Source organism: Heloderma suspectum, chromosome 1, assembly GCF_057233095.1.
Source record: "Heloderma suspectum isolate Gila_16-S chromosome 1, 16-S_ref, whole genome shotgun sequence".
NCBI classification, from domain to species: Eukaryota; Metazoa; Chordata; class Lepidosauria; order Squamata; family Helodermatidae; genus Heloderma; species Heloderma suspectum.
The window spans coordinates 291,682,960-291,702,498 of record NC_139458.1 but is presented as its reverse complement, the minus strand read 5'-3'; the positions used below and the strand labels follow the sequence as shown (position 1 = coordinate 291,702,498).

At 47.2% G+C, this 19,539-nt stretch overlaps 1 protein-coding gene across 1 annotated transcript in view; it reads left to right on the top strand.

The window, feature by feature from the left end:
- Positions 1-14,411, top strand: part of LOC146359227 (protein eyes shut homolog) — a 187,907-nt gene extending 173,496 nt beyond the window's left edge. Inside the window, exons 10-11 of the mRNA XM_084826873.1 lie at positions 11,091-11,316; positions 12,583-14,411. Coding sequence (XP_084682999.1) covers positions 11,091-11,316; positions 12,583-14,396 — 2,040 coding nt within the window. The 3' untranslated portion in view covers positions 14,397-14,411. The remainder of the gene's footprint in view (positions 1-11,090; positions 11,317-12,582) is intronic.
- The last annotated feature ends 5,128 nt before the right edge of the window (positions 14,412-19,539 follow it).

Genomic DNA, 19,539 nt, shown 5'->3' with positions numbered 1-19,539 from the left:
TTCAAGGGGTTGGACAAAAGTGGGGCACTAACCATTCAGGAAGGACAGCCAGTGGCATGCACACACCTCCATCGTTGGTGGCTCATAAGTAATGGAACGAATGGCTGACAAGCAGCTGCATGGCCAGGTGTGGCCTGTTTCATGGGAACCCCATGACCAATCAACCAGATAAAAGGCCTGGAAGTGGTTCTGAGTGTTACATTTGCATTTGGTAGCTGTTCACTGGAACTCCCAACATGAGGTCCAAAGAGGTGTCCGTGCGAGTGAAGTAGGGATGGCGGAGAATTTCTCCCCGAAACTTCGGGGGGCCGAGCGCCAATGTGTTCGGCCCCCCGAACAAGTTTCGGGGAGAAATCCTCCGCCCCCCCGCCCCCCGCCCCCCCCCCGGGACGGGACTTACCTTCCCTGAATGTCCCTCCCGGCGGCTGGTCCGGCTGGCGGTTCGTCCGGTGTTCGAGCGGGGCGGGAGCGGCAGCCGGTCTTTCGACCGGCTGCCGCCCCCGCCATTGCAATGAAAGAAAAGAAAAAAAAAGTCCCCTGATAGGCTACGTGACGATTCACGTAGCCTATCACGGCAAGATTTGCAAAGTCAGCCGTGATAGGCTACGTGAATCGTCACGTAGCCTATCACGGGTGACTTAAAAAAAAAAAAAAGTGTGTACGGATAATGGCGGCCCCCATAGGGAGCCGCCATTCGTGTTTCTTATTTGGTCGCTGTAGTCTACGTCAATGTTTACATAGACTACGGCAAAAATAAGGGCAACGCTATTTGCGTTGCCCTTATTTTCGCCGTAGTCTACGTAAACATTGACGTAGACTACAGCAACTAAATAAGGAACGCGAATGGCAGCTCCCTATGGGGGCCGCCATTCGCGTACGCGCTTTTTTTTTTTTTTAAGTCACCCATGATAGGCTACGTGACGATTCACATAGCCTATCACGACTGACTTTCCAGATCTAGCCGTGATAGGCTACGTGAATCGTCACGTAGCCTATCAGGGGACTTTTTTTTTTTTTACTTTCGTGTTCGCGGCCGGGCGAGGCGAGAAGCCTCCTCCCCGGCCTGAATTTCGGCCGGGCGAGGCGGGAAGCCTCCCCCCCGGCCTGAACTTCGCGGGGGGAGCAGCGAAGCGCTCCCCCCCACCGCGAAAAAGCTGCGAGAAAAGGTAAGTGACTTTCGTTCACCCCTAGAGTGAAGGAGGCCATCATTAGACTGATGATTATTTTGTTGAGGAAACAAAATAAACCCATCAAAGAGATAGCAAAAACAGTGGGAGTGGCCAATGCAACAGTTTGGAACATCCTGAAAAAGAAGGAATTAACTGGCAAGCTCAGCAACAGCAAAAGGCCTGGAAGACCACAGAAGACAACTGAAGTGGATGACCGGCTACAGAATTCTGCTCATGGTGAAGAGGAACCCTTTCACAACATCTAGCCAACTCAAAAACACTCTTGAGGAAGTAGGCATGTCATTGTCAACATCTACAGTCAAGAGACGGCTTTATGAATGTAAATACAGAGGCTTCACGACAAGGTGCAAACCACTGGTAACGCTAAAGAACAGAAAGGCCAGATTAGCCTTTGCCAGCAAACTCCTAGAAGAGCCTGCCCAGTTCTGGAAAAAGATTCTTTGGACTGATGAAACCAAGATTAACTTGTACCGGAATGATGGGAAGAGAAAAGTATGGAGAAGGAAAGGAACAGCTCATGATCCAAAGCATACCACATCATGTGTCAAACATGGTGGAGGCAGTGTTACGGCATGGGCATGTATGGCTGCCAATGGAACCGGGTCACTGGCGTTTATTGGTGACCTGACTGCTGATAAAAGCGGCAGGATGAATTCTGCAGTGTATAGGGCTATACTTTCTGCTCAGATTCAGCCGAATGCTGCCAAACTGATAGGACGCTGCTTCATATTGCAGATGGATAATGACCCAAAACATATAGCAAAAGCTATCCAAGAGTTTCTCCAGGCAAAGAAGTAGGATGTTCTTCAATGGCCAAGTCAGTCACCTGATCTCAACCCAATAGAGCATGCTTCTCACTTACTGAAGACAAGACTGAAGGCAAAAAGTCCCACAAACAAGCAGCAGCTGAAGGCAGCTGCAGTAAAGGCCTGGCAAAGCATCTCGAGGGAGGAAACTCAGCATTTGGTCATGTCCATGGGTTCCAGACAGGCAGTCATTGACTGCAAAGGATTTTCATCCAGGTATTAAAGGCGACCCTTAAGTTTGAAAAAATGTTGGTTTGTTCCATTACTTATGAGCCACCAAGGATGGGGGTGAGTGTATGCCACTGGCTGTCCTTCCTGAAAGGTTAGTGTCCCACTTTTGTCAAACTCCTTGAATTACAGCTGAAAGTCCTGACTTCACTCCCATCTGGGTGTGTTTCCTTTCAACTTCGATATGGTGGTGTACAGAGACCAACTGCCAAAACAGTTATCCTTGTTCCAATATTTCTGGCCCTGACTGTATATTCTGGATTGTGCCTTCCTGTTTGCCAGAGATAAATTTGCTGTTTTAATTATAGCAACTACACAAACCACTCTCTGGCTAAAATCCAACATAAGTTCTACTTAAAGCAGACCCATTAAAATTAATGGAACTTAAGTTAGTCATGGCTAAGTTAAGTCCCATTCATTTCAAAGGGTCTACTCTAAGTAGAACTTAGGTTATGTTGGCTTTTATCCTCCATGCTACAGTGGGGTGTGGGTGAATATAGAGCCTGGCCAGTTTCTTTGTTCTCAGTTGCCAGAAAACCAGAGGCTATGACTATTTCCTTTAGTGCTGTGCCGAAAATTTCTCCCACATTTTTTGACCATTCTCATTCAATTTGATAGAAGAGAAATTGCTTCTGAAAAGAAATTCAATGGTGAAGAAATTACAGAGAAATTCTCATGGGTTGGGTTTGGATTTCTTGGGCTTACTTTACTTAGGAGGTGGCCGAGGAGAGAGCACAAGGGTCCTGTTTTTCATTGTACAATCATCTCTCCAGCTGCCTATGGCTAGGGATGTACGAAAGTCACTTACCTTTTCACAGCTTGGCTTCACGGTGGGGGGGAGGCGCTTCGCTTCTCCCCCGGAACTTCAGGTGAGGGGGGGAGGCATCCCGCCTCGCCCAGCCGAAATTCAGGCCGGGGGGGGAGGCGCCCCGTCTCCCTGGCCGTGAAACAAAAAGTAAAAAAAAAAAAAGAACCTGTGATAGGCTACGTGACGATTTACATAGCCTATCACAGCTAGATATCCAAAGTCAGCCGTGATAGGCTACGTAAATCGTCACGTAGCCTATCACGGGTGACTTTGGGGGTGGGAGAAAGCGCGTACGCAAATGGCGGCGCCCATGGGGCGCCGCCATATGCGTTCCTTATTTTGGCATGTCTAGTCTACGTAAAGATTTACGTAAATTTACGTAGATTTACGTAAAGATTTACGTAAGGTTTATTTACGCAAATAGCGTGCCCTTATTTTCGCCGTAGTCTACGTAAATCTTTACGTAGACTAGACGTGCCAAATAAGGAACGCAAATGGCGGCACCCCATGGGCGCCGCCATTTGCGTATGCGCTTTTTTTTTTCCAAAGTCACCCGTGATAGACTACATGACGATTTACGTAGCCTATCACGGCTGACTTTGGAAATCTAGCCGTGATAGGCTACGTAAATCGTTACGTAGCCTATCACGGGTGTTTGGGTTTTTTTTACTTTAGTTTTTTTTTTTTTTTGCAATGGCGGCGGCGGCCGGTCGGGAGACTGGCCGCCGCCCGCGACGAAACGCCACCGAACTGCTGCGGGGCCCGCCGCTGAGAGGGACATTTGCCGAAGGTAAGTCCCGTCCCGGGGGGGCGGGGGGCCGGCGGAGAATTTCCCAACCAACTTTGGGGGGCCGAATACGTCGGCACTCGGCCTCCCGAAGATTCGGGGAGAAATTCTCCGCCATCCCTACCTATGCCCTCCTCAGCTCCCTACACTTCAATTAAAGGCAAGCCCAGTGGAAGGCAGCATGAGATAAATCCTCCCACAGGGCTTTTTCAGATCAGTACGTGCAGGCAGCCTGAGATAGGGATGTCAGAGAATTCCACCACGAATCTCGGGGAGGCCGAATGCCAGTGCATTTGGCCCCCCAAAATCTGTGGCAGAACGGCCTGCCACCCCCCCGCCCCACCACGGACACCGCCCCCCGGGATGAGACTTACCTGGGGCGGATCTTCCAGGTGGCGGTGGCTCCGGCGGAGGCGGCAGCGGCGGCGGAGGCTTCGGCGGCGGGCGGTCTTCCGACCGGCTGCCACCACCGCCATTTCCAGTGTTAAAAAAAAAAGACGTGATAGGCTATCACTATCACCATCTGTGTACGCGCGGGGGGGGGGTGTTTTTACTCAGAGCCCTCCGTGGCCGGAAATCCGGCTGTGGACGGCTCTGGCCTGGCCGGGCCAGATGCTCCACGGAGCTGCCGTGGAGCACAGCCGGCCGTTCGAGGGTTCCAGGGGGAGGAACGGAGCACCTCCCCTCCCCGGCCAGGATTCCAGGGGGAGGGACAGAATGCCTCACCTCCCACCATCAACATAATCCGCAAAAGGTAAGTCACTTTCGTACATCCCTAGCCTGAGATAGGGATGTCAGAGAATTTCACCACGAATCTCGGGGAGGCCGAATGCCAGCGCATTCGGACCCCCGAAATCGGTGGCGAAACGGTCTGCCCCCTCCGCACCGCCCGGGACGGGACTTACCTTGGTTGAATCTCCCTGGTAGCAGCGACTCCGGCAGCGGTTCGGCGGTGGCAGCGGGCAGTTTCCGATTGGCTGCCGCCGCCGCCATTTCTAGTGTTAAAAAAAAAAAAGACGTGACAGGCTACGTAAAGATTTACGTAGCCTATCATGGCTAGGTTTTAAAAAAAAAGACGTGATAGGCTACGTAAATCTTTACGTAGCCTATCATGGTTGGTTGGTGGTGGGTTTAAAAAAAAAATGCGTACGCAAATGGCGGCGGCTACGGCCACCGCCATTTGCATTCCTTCTTTTTACCGTCTTAATCTACGTAAATATTTACGTAGACTATGACAGCGAAAATCAAGGGGAACGCAAATAGCGTAGCGGGTGCTATTTGCATCCCCTTTTGATTCGCCGTTTTAGCCTACGTAAATATTTACATGGGCTAAAACAGTGAATGAAAAAGGGACGCAAATAGCGCCCGCTACACTATTTGCATTCCCCTTGATTTTCTCCGTCATAGTCTATGTAAATATTTACGTAGATTAAGATGGCAAAAAAGAAGGAATGCAAGTGGCGGCGGCCATAGCCGCCGCCATTTGCGTACGCGGGGTTTGTTTTGTTTTTTGTTTTTACCCAGAGCCCTCCGTGGCTGGAAATCCAGCTGTGGACGGCTCTGGCCTGGCCGGGCCGGGCCTGGCCGGCTGCTCTGCAGAGCTGCCATGGAGCACAGCCGGCCGTTCGAGGATTCCGGGGGGAGGAACAGAGCGCCTCCCCTCCCCGGCCAGGATTCCAGGGGGAGGGACGGAACACCTCCCGTCCCACCATCAACATAATCCACGAAAGGTAAGTCACTTTCGTACATCCCTAGCCTGAGATAGGGATGTCAGAGAATTTTGCCACGAATCTCAGGGAGGCCAAATGCCAGCGCATTCGGCCCCCTGAAATCGGTGGCGAAACGGTCTGCCCCCCCAACCCCCACCCCAGGATGGGACTTACCTAGGGCAAATCTCCCTGGTGGCGGCTGCGGCAGCCGGTCTTCCGACCACCTGCCGCCGCCGCCATTTCCAGTAAAAAAAAAAAAAAACGTGATAGGCTACATAAAGATTTACGTAGCCTATCACAGCTAGATTTTTAAAAAATGCCATGATAGGCTACGTAAATGTTTACATAGCCTATCGCGGCTGAGTAAAAAAGCAACAACCGCGCGTACGCAAATTTGCGTTCCTTATTTTGGCACGTCTAGTCTAGACTACGGCGAAAATAAGGGGAACGCAATTAGCGTAGCGTCTACGCTATTTGCATTCCCCTTATTTTCGCCATAGTCTACGTAAATGTTTACGTAGACTAGATGTGCCAAAATAAGGAATGCAAATGGCGGCGCCCATGGGCGCTGCCATTTGTGTACGCGCGGTGTTTTGTTGTTGTTTTTTACTCAGCCGTGATAGGCTACGTAAACATTTATGTAGCCTATCACGGCTGACTGCAGGGACGCAAATGGCGGCGGCTACGACCGCCGCCATTTGCAGACCCGGCTTGCCAGGATTTGTGGCGGGAGGGACGGGGCGCCTCCCCTCCAGCCAGAATTTCAGGGGGGAGGGACGGGGCGCCTCCTCCCCGGCCAGAATTTTTTGGGGGAGGGATGGGGTTCCTCCCCCCCGGCCAGAATTTCAGGGGGAGGGATGGGGCGCCTCCCCCCCACGTCGAATCACATTTCGTCAAAAGGTAAGTGACTTTCGTACATCCCTAGCCTGAGAGGCTAGCTGTGATTAAGGAAGCTCAAAAACACCACAAAAATACATTGTAAAACATCCTGAATGAGGCAGAACAATGGAAACCCCCTTTCATGGGTGGTGAAAACTTCCAGGAAATTGGAGGACAGATTTTGGCAGAGCACTAACTCCACCTCATCCCTGGAGCCGGACGCAACACCGCCCCCACCTGCATTGTGGTGGATGCAAGCTGGGAGCCAGGCTGCCAAGACAGTTGATTCTGTTGTTGCAGCACAAAAAAACCCAAAGTGCTTACCAAAAAAGAAAGAAACTGTGCTATAAGCCCTGCCCATGGGGAGCCCTACCTGTGAGAAGCTGGAGAATTTCTCCTCCTCCCGGAGAAATTCAGTGAAATTGTTTCCCAAATTTCTCTCACCACAAGTAAAGCAGATAATTTCAAGAGGCCATTGGCTCACAACTCTAATTTAGTTTTCCCCATCAGCTGTTTTTAAGCTGTATTCTTTAAGTGAATAGACAGGTTTTGTCAAAGTTCTACCCCATGCGCACCCCAGACTGCAGAGCTTCGGTGGTTTTGAGTGCATCTAGGAGCATAGGAAGCGGCCTTGTACTGAATCAGACCATTAGCCCTTCTAGCCCAGTATTTGTCTATACTGACTGGAAGTGGCCGTCCAGGTTTTCAGGCAGGAGTTTTTCCTGCCCTAACTGAAGATACCAGGGATCAAACCTGGGACCTTTTGTATGCAAAGGGTGTACTGTACCACTGAGCCATGGCACGTCCCTACTCTACCCCCTGGCATCACATCCAGATTTACTCTGGGCTCTGCCCTAAACCCAGAGAGCTCCATCCCCATGCCCCAATCAGGTAGCAGAGATTTTTATTTTAGGAGCTGGGGTGATCCTAAGTGTGCTGGATATTTGTGCCCCACCCCCGCATCGAGCATTTGTGGACACGGGGTGGGAGCTATGTGTGGAAAATCCTTTTGATGGCTGTAATGAGTTTTTATCCTGCCTATTTTCCCTGCATCTGATCTTACCCTGCAACAGATTGCTCCTGCTGGATTGAGGTTTCTGGCTAATAATGCTCAACAAGTTTCCTATTGAATTGTTGTTGTTCAGTCGTTCAGTCGTGTCCGACTCTTCGTGACCCCATGGACCATAGCACGCCAGGCCTTCCTGTCCTGCACTCTCTCCCGGAGCGTGCTCAAGTTCATATTCATTGCATCCGTGATGCTATCTAGCCATCTCATCCTCTGCCGTCCCCTTCTCCTTTTGCCTTCACTCTTTCCCAGCATCAGGGTCTTTTCCAGGGAGTTTTCTCTTCGCATTATGTGGCCAAAATATTGGAGCTTCAGCTTCATTATCTGTCCTTCCAATGAGCAGTCAGGTTTGATTTCCTTTAGGATGGACTGATTTGACCTCCTTGCAGTCCAGGGGACTCATAAGAGTCTTCTCCAGCACCACAGTTCGAAAGCATCAATTCTTCGGCGCTCAGCCTTCCTTATAGTCCAGCTCTCACAGCCATACATTACTATTCCTATTGAACAGATATACATTATTCATTTGTTCAACTTTACAATAAATCTCTAAGATATGCAAGTGCTATTCAGATGAAACCAACTCTTTTTTTACTGTTCTACGGCAAACAAAAATGAACTGAAGGGAGGGGGGGGGAATGCTGTTTGAAAAAAGCACTGCTGAGATCAAAGTGATTTATGTATGTGGTTTATGGTATCAGTGCCCAGTAGTTTAATTATATAATACATCAATTTGAAATCTGAAAGAGCTAAACAACTATATTGGTTCATCTCTATAGTCTCACAACTTGGCCTTTTATAGAATAAGCTCTTTTTTGAAAAATAAAAGCAAAAAAAAGGGCCTGCTGGAATTACTTTACCATGTATTTCCAGTTTAAAGCTTCAAAGGGGGAATTAGCAAGGTTAGTCTCTTGCAAAGGTGACAAAAGGTCTTCCAGCACCTTTAAAAACTAACACATTTATGTAGCCATAAGCTGTTGTGGATAGGATCCTGGAGAATTATGTGTGGTCCACATTTTTAAGCAAACTAAGCTAATTCACACTGTAGCAGCCATGTCGGGGGTCAGACTAAGTGGTCTCATGTTCTTGCTGAGCTAGCATGGTTTGGCAGGAACAGCAACGTAGAGACTTCCGCTGTCAGCAAGCCGAATTGCACAACACAGTCATGATTTTGCCTTTTTGCTTACTGCAAGACTGTATCCTTGTTCTCAAGATAGAATGTCCTGTGGCCCATTTCCTGTACTGTAAACAACTGTACCAACTGTAAAACCACAGGAGAGGGGGTGGGAGAAAGGGTCGCTTGTGTGTCATCATCTCTATAAAAGTAATGTGTGGCTATGCCTCGGGGCTTCAGGCTCTTTGGAAGTGATTCCAGCCTTAAGCCCGCGCGTTAAATAAAGAAGTACTCATTTTCCTTCACTCCGTGGTCTCTTTGACTCTGATTTCTGCTACAACACTTCCCAGACTAGTCTGCAATTTTTAAAACAGTCCTCCTTCGGATTCTGCACTTCTCCAAATTTTGCAATGCATTTCTCAGCTCAACAATTGCATTCAAAATGCATGTATTACAGAAACATAATGCACAAAAATGCACATATTGCAAGAGATACATACAAAATGCATATGTTAGGTAATGTTGCATACAAAAAATGCATATTTCCATGCTTTTTTAAAAAAATCACGGAACGATGCAAAAATGGGATGGGGCAGATTTATGACTGAGTACTTGTGAAAGTGACATGGACCAGATATAGAAGAATTTGCACATCCCTAGTTGTTGAGCAGAGTCTGCTTCATCAGATGCATGGAGTGTGGGTGAGGTGGGGTGGGTGGGGGTCAGTACAGAGAGAAGAAAATGTGTGCATATTTTTTTACAGAGTTAAACCCAAAGGGAAAGCAATACAAGAGATAGTTCACATGCTCTACCCACCCACATATTGAAAGGATGGGTGAGGGGGATGCAGGGCCCCGTGGGCTATCCTGCCAGCATGGTTGCCTGCTGCACACCTGCATACATGGAAAATGACTCTACATGCATACTAATGTATGCATATAGAGCTTCTCCACAAGGGCAGACCTGGCCCAGTCAGGATCCCCTACCGTGGAGGAACTCTAGGTATGTACATCAGTACACATGTAGAGCCCTTTGCCATGCTGGCTGAACATGCAGATGGCAAGGAAGCATTTCTGCTTCAGGAACTGGCAACACATGTGTGGTCTCAGCATGTGTCAGTGCTGGGAGAAGGACTAGGCCGCTAGCCCTGCAACCCACCCACCCCCACCCCAGTGTTCTTTCAGTGTGTCGGGGAGGTATGAATGTCCCATGTGTTATATGGAACAAAAATTAATACAGAATCCAGTCAAATGAATACAAGGGCCAATGAACATGAGTATATGACCCACTCTCAAAAAGTGTCCTCATGTTGATGAAATGTGGGGAAATGCTTTTCTTCCATATGGGAAAGATAGTGAAAACAAAAAGAAAGAGGCAAGATGGAACACATTTTATATGCATGCGGAAGTCTGTGCTTTATAGCCACAGTCATATTTGTAACTTTTTAAATGGTGTTTTGACCAGGGATGGATGAATCAGTGTGTTTTGCTTTCTATAACCTTCACATTTTTTCAAACAGAAGTTAATTCCATCCCATTTCCGCATCAGTTTGTGAATTTTCTTTAAAGTCAGCATGAAAATTCATATGCATTTTTCCCAGATATGTGCATTTTTGCATGCATATTTTGATGAGAATACTGTATCGCAAAATTTGGACAAATGCAAAAATCAAACGATAATTGCATGCTGGTTCACATATTCATTTGAGAAGTGTGAATTAGATTGATTCATATTAAAATGCAAACCGAACAGATTTCACCCTCATCCCTAGCTCAGACTAGTAAGGATGAAACTTCAGAGCATATTTTTGTATTATTATTATTATTATTATTATTATTATTATTATTATTATTATTGCTACTGCTACAATTACTACAATGATGATGATTCTAACTTCCCAAAGAGTGTATAGTGTAAAAAAATAAATTGAAGAGCCATGCCAAAGGAGTAGTATGGCTACTTAGGCATGCCGCATGATGCTTGCTGTTGCAAGAGCTAAGTACAATTTTAGTGTGTTACAATCTGTTTTGCAGGCTACACAAATAAAGAAAGAACTGTGTACTTGAAGCCAGTACAACTTAAAGTAATTATAGCATGAGAATAAATACTTTGTTTACGTCTGTCTATATCACTTTAGGTTAATTTCCAAGGAACATATTATTACACTGAAAAGCAGATGACTTGGGGACAAAACTATTCCTGGAAAATTACACGTTGCAGGGATTATGGGATGGAATCTGTATTTTAGTGCTCAAAGTCACTCTTTGAACTGATTGGAAGTCAAAATCCTAAGATTACATTACAATTTAAAAGCCTAGATCTATGCCATGAAATCTGTGAAGGCAAAATGCTCAGTACGATTAGATTAATTTTGGAAAGTGCAGTCTGCCCAATTTAAATAGACAGCATTTGAAAAATCAAAAGAAAGCAATAAATTTGAACCATTTAATGTAACTACGAACAAGGAAGTGGCTTCAAATTGACTTTTTAAAAACTTCTCTTCTAGGGCCGAAGCTGTGAGCTTAATTACAACGATTGCTTGATACAGACTTGCCCTGCTGGGTTTCTCTGTGTGGATGGAATAAACAATATCACCTGTTTACCTGCAGTCCCCCAGAGGGGCCAAATCACTGAAATAGGAGTGTCCCCCACTGAGCCATTACAGAGAAGCCTCACACAACCCCGTTCAGGCCTTCAGACTTCTGACATAAATATTTCTCAAAGTTCCACAGGTAAGAACGTTAAAGTGCCATGAATGAAAGTCTGATGGATTCTGTGTGAAATCCTGGCCTTTCTGTGTATGCGGTTATTGTTTTCATTGATAAGGATTAATGTCTTCTGTTTTCTACATTCATTTCTTCCATCCAGTTTTTTACCCGGGCTCTCAGTTCCGCTTTCTTTAACTAAGCACCTGTCTTTTCTAGGTGAGTTTGCAGGCCATTCCTTGTTTATTAGAACTCCTGATTGGCCTGAGTGTTTTTGCTCTCAGGGACAATATTATCTCTCCAGTTCTCTGCCTACTCTGTGTCGAGAATAGCATTGTTCCATAACTTATGGTATTTCTCATTCGAGCTTGGCTGTATGTGCAATTTCGTACACTTCACAATATGTCTCTGCCCCCACTGTTAGTACAATCCTCTTGTGAGTGGAAGGCAGATAATTGTGCTTTGCTCATGAGAACCCTGGCTTTCTTTTCCTAGCTCCTATCTTTTCTTGTCTGCAGCTTTCCCTATCCTCTTGATGTTTTATACATAAGAATGCCTGTAAGTAAGCTCCTCAAGGTTCTGCACATTTGCACTTTTCTTCCCCACTTCTTTGTGTCTCAGATTCAGAAAGAAAAAGAATCTGCTAGCATGGAGACCATTAAAAATGGAACAGCATCATAATTGCAGTGGTCTGTTTTGAGTGTCACATGACTGAGCTCCTTCATTTGACTACACCTTATCTAAACACAGTGCTATTGTATACTGGACCTCAAAATGCAGGCTTTATTTTCTCTTTTGCCTAATCCTTTTTTGTCTTTTTCATTTTTTTAAGCTAAGTAATATTTCTTCTTGATGTAGATAAGCAAATTGAATGCGATGCAATTAGTAAATATAATTATCTTTGTAACTTTTCCAGCTGATCATGTCAGCCCTTCAAGTTCTCAATGGCCCCGATCTGTAATTTATTCTTTTTTATATTGATTCTCAGGAACAATTTGATTTAGCAAATTTAATATATCTCTTCCAAGCAATGCTATTTGTTCTGGCTACAGCCCTCACAATGTGAATAATGTGAGGGTTTGCATTTAGTCAGCTCTTGAGGTCACTAAAATCTTTCTTACACTTTTATTAAGAATATGATTTACGGAGTTGTATTTGTCTGCTGTGGGATGCCTGGGTGAGAATTAATGGTTTTCAGGTAGCAATGCAATTTGCTGCCGAACCAGCCTAGGGCCAAAGTTGTTCATTTTTTATTTTCTTCTAACTTTTTCCCTTACTTTTTATCCTCTAAAGGTCTGCAAAAGACAGACTTCCTCAGCTATGGGATTCTTGCAACCTCTAGCATGGCTAAATTAATGTCCCGCATATCATTTGAAGGCTTTGAACTAGAATCATTAACCACTGATAATGTGTCTTCGGCAGCAGTCTCGCTAGCTTTCTCAGCAGACGTTCTCACTTCACAGTTGTTGGGGTTTGCGGGCCTATTCTCAACAAGAACAAAGTCTGATATAACAGCTGTGCCATGGGTGATGATTGATAGTTCGGGAGATTTAACACTAGACTTGCTCTCACAAGATGAGTATGATATGACCTCATTTATCACAGACTCCTTGATGACAGTTCCTGTTCCCTCTGTGCGAAGTTTGTCAGTAGGGAACCATAAGACTCTTGCTTTATCTGCCACAGACAGGAGTTCAGTAATTAGTAGGATACCAGAGATCAAGACTGAATTAAGTAGTCACTCATTACTTCCCCCCAAATTCCAGCCTATGACTCCAGCAATCACATGTACAGTTCTTTCAAGGTTGCCTCAAGAGAATATCAGAGACCCATCAGCTGTTTCCCTAATATCAATAGGCAAAGACTGGATTTTGCCAAAGCCCTCAGTGATGTTTGTTTTGCGCTCAGAAGGTACTGGTTTAGGAAAGGTAGACTGCTTTCGCTCATCAGTTATGCAGGAATCCAAAAGGCAAACATCCCATCCCAGTGAATATCTGAATGTTAGTGTTTCATCCTTCAACCAGGGGCTCACAGACCTCAGATCGGAACCTGCTGGTCATTTAAGCAAATTCACCCAAACATGTGCAAGGAGTTCCTCAGCTGACAGAAAACTCTCAAACGAATTCTCAGAGCAGGTTTTGTATAGCAAAGAGTCCCCACTTTATGAGGCATTCTGGATTAACTCAGTGACATTAACCAGCTGGTACACATTAATGACATCTACTGCTGTTAGTTCTGGGCATCCATTGGTTTCAGCTTGTGAAACGGAATCATCAGTGAAGTTTACAGAAGTGTCTTCCTCATATCCTACTGAAAGAAGCAAATATAAGTTCTCCACAGAAGAATATGTTCTAACTAGAGCCTTACAGGGATTAAGCAATGAGTTCTCATGTGTTTATTTGGACTGTGTAGCAACTGCCCTTTCACAAACCACCCATTTAGAACCATCATTTTCAACCAACTCAGCATCTCAAGGAGCAAACATGTATTTGACAAGGAAATTAACTGATGTGAAACAGCTGGCTGCCATACATATTCTACAGCTACTGGACTACACACTACATGATCCAGTTAAGGAAATACCTCAGTTAACGACTCAGGAGGAGGACACATCCTTAGCTTTTTATCCAAGTGTTGCTGTTCGAGAAGAAAATGACAGCCATGTTACACATCATTCTGATGAGTCCATATCACACAAACTGATCATTTCAGAGAGGATTCTTGATTTGCATCTCAAGCATGCAGGCATTTCACAGACAGATGCAGTGGTTGATTTTCTTGACAGGCATTCATTATCAGAATTTTCTGATATGATATCTCCTTCAGTATTATCTGACCAGCCACTCCCTACACAAACTGATTTTGCTAAACTTTCAGTGCCACAGTACTCATTATTTCCTGATGAAAAGAAGGCTTTCAATTCTGCCTTAACAGTGATAGACAGTACATCACAACAGCGTTTGCGGTGGACTCACAGTAGTAATGGAGAACATGCAACAAATTTAAACATCCCTTTATCACAATCACACAGCATGTCAGCGGTGGCTTCAACTGTTATCCCTCACCAGCTGACCTTGTCTGGTGAGTTTTTGACTTCTGTTCAATAGATGTTTTGATGCCTGAAGGTTTATGGATATCTGTTTGTTGGATTGAGTGATTAATATGGGAGTGTGCATATTATACAGACTCGGAAAATCTGCTCACATTTAACAAAATGGGATACAGAGTAATCAGAGGAGTTACCTGTTAGAAATAGTAGTTAGGGCTGGGTGAGAAATTCAGTCTACAGAGGTTTTTTCTAGGGCTGTGCACTGCTTTGGCCCAAGGCCTGAACCCCGAGTTCAAGTGGGCCACTTTGGGCCCCTTCCAAGGTGAAGCGAAGGGAGCATGAAGGGGCCCGAACTGGGCTGGGGGTTTTCTGAAGCACTGGGTCTGCTTCAGACCTTTACCACCCCGGCCTAGCTGGGCCAGTGCCTCTAGCTTCTTACCTGAGGTGACTCACAGGAGTCGCCACCATTGTTGCCACCATGGCCACCACAACCGCCACTGCCGCCATCGCCTCTGCCATCATCACCACCCGCCACCACCAGCTCCTGAGCCCTGGACACATGTCGGCTCTTTTTGGTGGGAGTTGCCATTTTAAAAATGAGATTTAACAATCAACTATTTAGTGATTCATTTGTTTTCTTCTCCCCATAGGTAGGGTTTGTGTGAACTCAGTCTCCCCACTTGATCTCTCCTCAGGTCCTGAGGCCAAAATGTTATCCATGCTAGTCTTTAGTGACATTTGTTATGGGCATCAAGCCCTACAACGTACCCTTCTGGTTCCTAATTTATTAAGACTGATGCCCTAAGTTCATTAAGCCCAGTTCTTCTGTGCTGAGTTCTGTAGCTCATGTACGTATGTTTTAGAATGAGTCCAGGATGTTCAGGTTTCGGCAGTGGCAAGGAGTGCCTTTGAACAGCTGAGGCTAGCACACTAACTGCACCTGTTCCTAGAGATGTCTGATCTGGCCACAGTCATGCATGCCTTAGTTACATCCCATTGGGACTTTTAAAATTTTAAAAATGGCAACTTCCTGCAACAATAGTGCGCATCCAGGGCTCAGGAGCTGGCAGCAGCAGGCAATGATGACTGTGGTGGAGGCGGTGGTTAGTGGCATTAGTGGCAGTGGCGAAGGTGGCAGAGGTGAAGGTGGCGGTAGCAGTGGAGGAGGACAAGGAAAAGGAGGAGAAGGAGGCAGTGGCAGAGGAGGAGGCAGCAGCCCAGGTAAGGAGCTTACCTGGCTTGCGTGGGGGCATTGGGGGGCCCCAAAGCAGGATTCAGATGGCCAAATCCTGCTTCCTGTTCAGGGCTGATTTGGGGAGGGAGCCCCAAATCAGCCCGAGTTGAATTGGGCCTGCCTTCGAAGCCACGAAGCAGCTTCTGAGTTGGATCAGGGGATCCCTGCACAGCCCTAGTTTTTTCTGGATTTACTCGATTCATACCTCCCTGAACTGAACGTGGATCTAAATGCCATTTGTGGCCAGAAATCCATACATTTCTGAGGGTAGTACCATATTGTACCTGGATACTCATGGGATCCACCATTTGCAATACAAAGCTTCTGGGGTTTTAAAAAGAACCTGAAATGAGCAGAAACACTCATTTTCAGAATGGAGCAGATCAGCATTGGTCTCAGAAAAAAGCTCCGCTGGCCTGTTCCAATCTGGAAACAAATATTTCTGCTCATTTCTGGGGTTATTTTTAGAAACCGAGGGTTCAAGTTGCGCAAGTGGTGGGACCCGCCATCATAACAAAACCAGCAGAAGCTGATCGGCCCTATTAGATACTGCCTGGATTTTTCAAGGCATTCTGGTTCTGCAAAACAAAACAAAAATGTGTTTGTTAACATACACACATTTGAAAAATTCAGAATAAATGTGTGTACTTTTCTAAAATGTGCACAAACACACTTTTGCATGGGTGCATGTGTACAAAAATGGGTACGTTTGAAAATGTACACAAAATACATACACATTTCTGTGCAGGGGGAGGAATGTATGGAACTGGGATGGAATGAGCTTGGTGGTGGAAAAATGAGGACATCGACAAGATCAGGTTTGACAGATCCACCCATTCCTAATTGTTGGTTTTTAAGACCTCCCATTCAGACCTATTTCTCATAAACTTTATGACATAAAGAGCAGTTGAGGTGACAAGGCTGTGTTTGGGCTGTAACACTTCATCTCATAGGATTTATGGATAAGCTTACCCATATATACATAGAAACCTAGCTGATCTGATAAGAAGGCTCTAGTCTAATCTTCTCCCCAAGCAGGACTGCTGGGTGTTTCAATCCTGCTTTCTTCTGAGTAGACACGCAGAGGCTCATCTTGCTTACTTCTAAGCCGACATGCTGCTTATGCTCAGGCTTACTTTTGAGTAAACATGCAGAAACTTGGTATTGCAATGCTATTTGAAAATGCTGTTGAATGGTTACACCCTGCTTACTTCTGAATAGACATGGAAAGGCTTGTCCTGCTTGCTTCTGAGTAGGCCAGCTGAGGAGAAGAGGGACAAGACACCTTATGGCTATCCCCTTCTGGTTCTTCCCCCAACCTGATGGTTCCTGGCAGCCTTATCAGCTTGCCCTCGGGTCTGGTGGTGCTGCTGCTGAGTGCCAGGTCGGTCCAAAGTAAAATCTCCCTCATCCATGATTTGATTGTGGATGAGGGGGCTGACCTGGCATGTATTACTGAGACCTGGGTGCGGGAACTGGGAGGGGTTACTCTGTCCTGCCTGTGCCCTCCTGGGTACTCAGTGCAGCACCAACACTGACTTGTGGGTCGGGGAGCGGGGGGTTGCCGTGGTCTATAGGAATTCAGTCCCTCTCTCTAGGCTTCCTGCTCATTCAAGTGCAGACCTTGAGTGTTTGTACCTTGTGTTGGGTACCCGGGTGTCACGTTCCCTTGGCCCTCACCTTCTTCATGCACACACACAAGAAGAGAGGCTTCAGTCTTACACCTTTAATTCACTATCAAGAGGTTCATTACAGATGCAAATCCCTGAAGGCTCTCAGGTTACTAAAGAATAACAGCAGGGAATCCAAATGGGAGCTACAATGTTGCTAGCAGTTTGAACAGGGACTTGCTGGCTAGAATAACTTAGGGAGGGAAATGATGCTCCCCTACATCGACTCTCATGCATCGCCAACCGAGTCGACCGTCTGAGTTCCACCTCTAACTTTTCCCACTTTGCTCTGCACCGCAGTCTAGCATCCCTCAGGTCATGCCCTGCGCTCTCCTCCTCCTCCTCCTCCTGGATTCTCACAGGGGGAGGGGACTTCAGGCCCAGCCATCTGGGTGCTAGCATCCTCAGAAGCACACCTATCCATCTCTGAATTCGCTTGGGAAGATGCCTCCCCCAGTTCTGGCTGTTCCCCATCTGAACTGCTAACTATCTCCATACGCTCAGAATCAATCTTGACATCGGGACAGATTAGGAATTCTGCTGCTGTACCGCCCACCCCTCTGCCCATCAGACTCCCTGCCTGAGCTGACGGAGGTCATCTCGGACTTTGTGTTGAGGACCCCTAGGATGATGGTCCTAGGGATCTCAACTTCCATGCCGAGGCTGCTGTATCCAGGCCACTCAGGGCTTCATGACCACCATGACAACCATGGGGCTGTCCCAACATGTCATCAGCCCAACACAGGTAAAAGGACACACACTTGACCTTGTTTTCTCGACTGGGCAGGAGGATGGTGATCTGAAAGTGGAGGAATTAACATCTGTCCTTTTGTCATGGTCAGATCACTTCCTGCTGAGGTTTAGACTCTTGGCAGCCTTTCCCCTCTGCAAGGGTGGGGGACCTATTAAAATGGTCCACCCCCGCAGGCTAATGGATTCTGATGGATTCCAGAGGGCTCTGGGGGATTTTCCTGCTGGTGTGGCTGGTGCTCCTGTCAAAACCCACGTTGCTCTGTGGAATGCAGAGATGACTCAGGTGGTTGACGAGATCGTGCCCAAGCGCCCTCTCCCTCTGAGCAGATCCCAGCCAGCTCCTTGTTACACACCCGAGCTGACGGCAATGAAGCAAGAGGGGAGACAGCTAGAACGCAGGTGGGGGGAAACTCATGCTAACCGAACATAGGTTTAGGGGTGGACGAAAGTCCCTTACCTTTCGCCGAAGCTTGTTCGCGGTGGGGGGGAGGCGCTTCGCTGCTCCCCCCGCGAAGTTCAGGCCGGGGGGGAGGCTTCCCGCCTCATCCCGGACGAAATTCAGGCCGGGGGGGAGGCTTTCCGCCTCACCCCGGCTGAAATTCAGGCCGGGGAGGAGGCTTCCCGCCTCGCCCGGCCGCGAACGTGAAAGTTTAAAAAAAAAAAAAAACGCCCCCCGATAGGCTACGTGACGATTAACGTAGCCTTTCACGGCTAGATTTGCAAAGTCAGCCGTGATAGGCTACGTCAATCGTCACGTAGCCTATCACGGGTGACTTTAAAAAAAAAAAAAGCGCGTATGCTAATGGCGGCCCCCATAGGGAGCCGCCATTCGCGTTCCTTATTTGGTCGCTGTAGTCTACGTAAATCTTTACGTAAACTACAGCGACCAAATAAGGAACGGGAATGGCGGCTCCCTATGGGGGCCGCCATTATCCGTACACGCTTTTTTTTTTTAAAGTCACCCGTGATAGGCTACGTGACGATTGACGTAGCCTATCACGGCTGACTTTGCAAATCTAGCCGTGATAGGCTACGTTAATCGTCACGTAGCCTATCAGGGGGCGGTTTTTTTTTTTCTCTTTGATTGCAATGGCGGCGGTGGCAGCTGGTCGAAAGACCGGCTGTCGCTCCCGCCCCGCTCAAACACCCGCTGAACCGCCGGCCGGACCCGCCGCCGGGAGGGACATTCGGCGAAGGTAAGTCCCGTCCCGGGGGGGGTGCGGGGGCAGGGGGGGTTCGGAGGATTTCTCCCCGAAACTTGTTCGGGGGGCCGAACACGTTGGCGCTCGGCCCCCCGAAGTTTCGGGGAGAAATTCTCCGCCATCCCTACATAGGTTAGAGCTCATTATCGAGCCTACTCTGTGAAGGTAAGGGTGGCAAAAGACAGTTCTTTTCCACCAGCATTGCATCTTCTCAGTGTCACCCAGCGGAGCTTTTCCAAGTGGTTCATAGCCTGTTACATTCTGGGGCAGGGAGAGAGACTTTGGAACCCTCGGTTGCACACTGTGATGAGTTTGCACAGCACTTGGATGATAAAGTAGCTC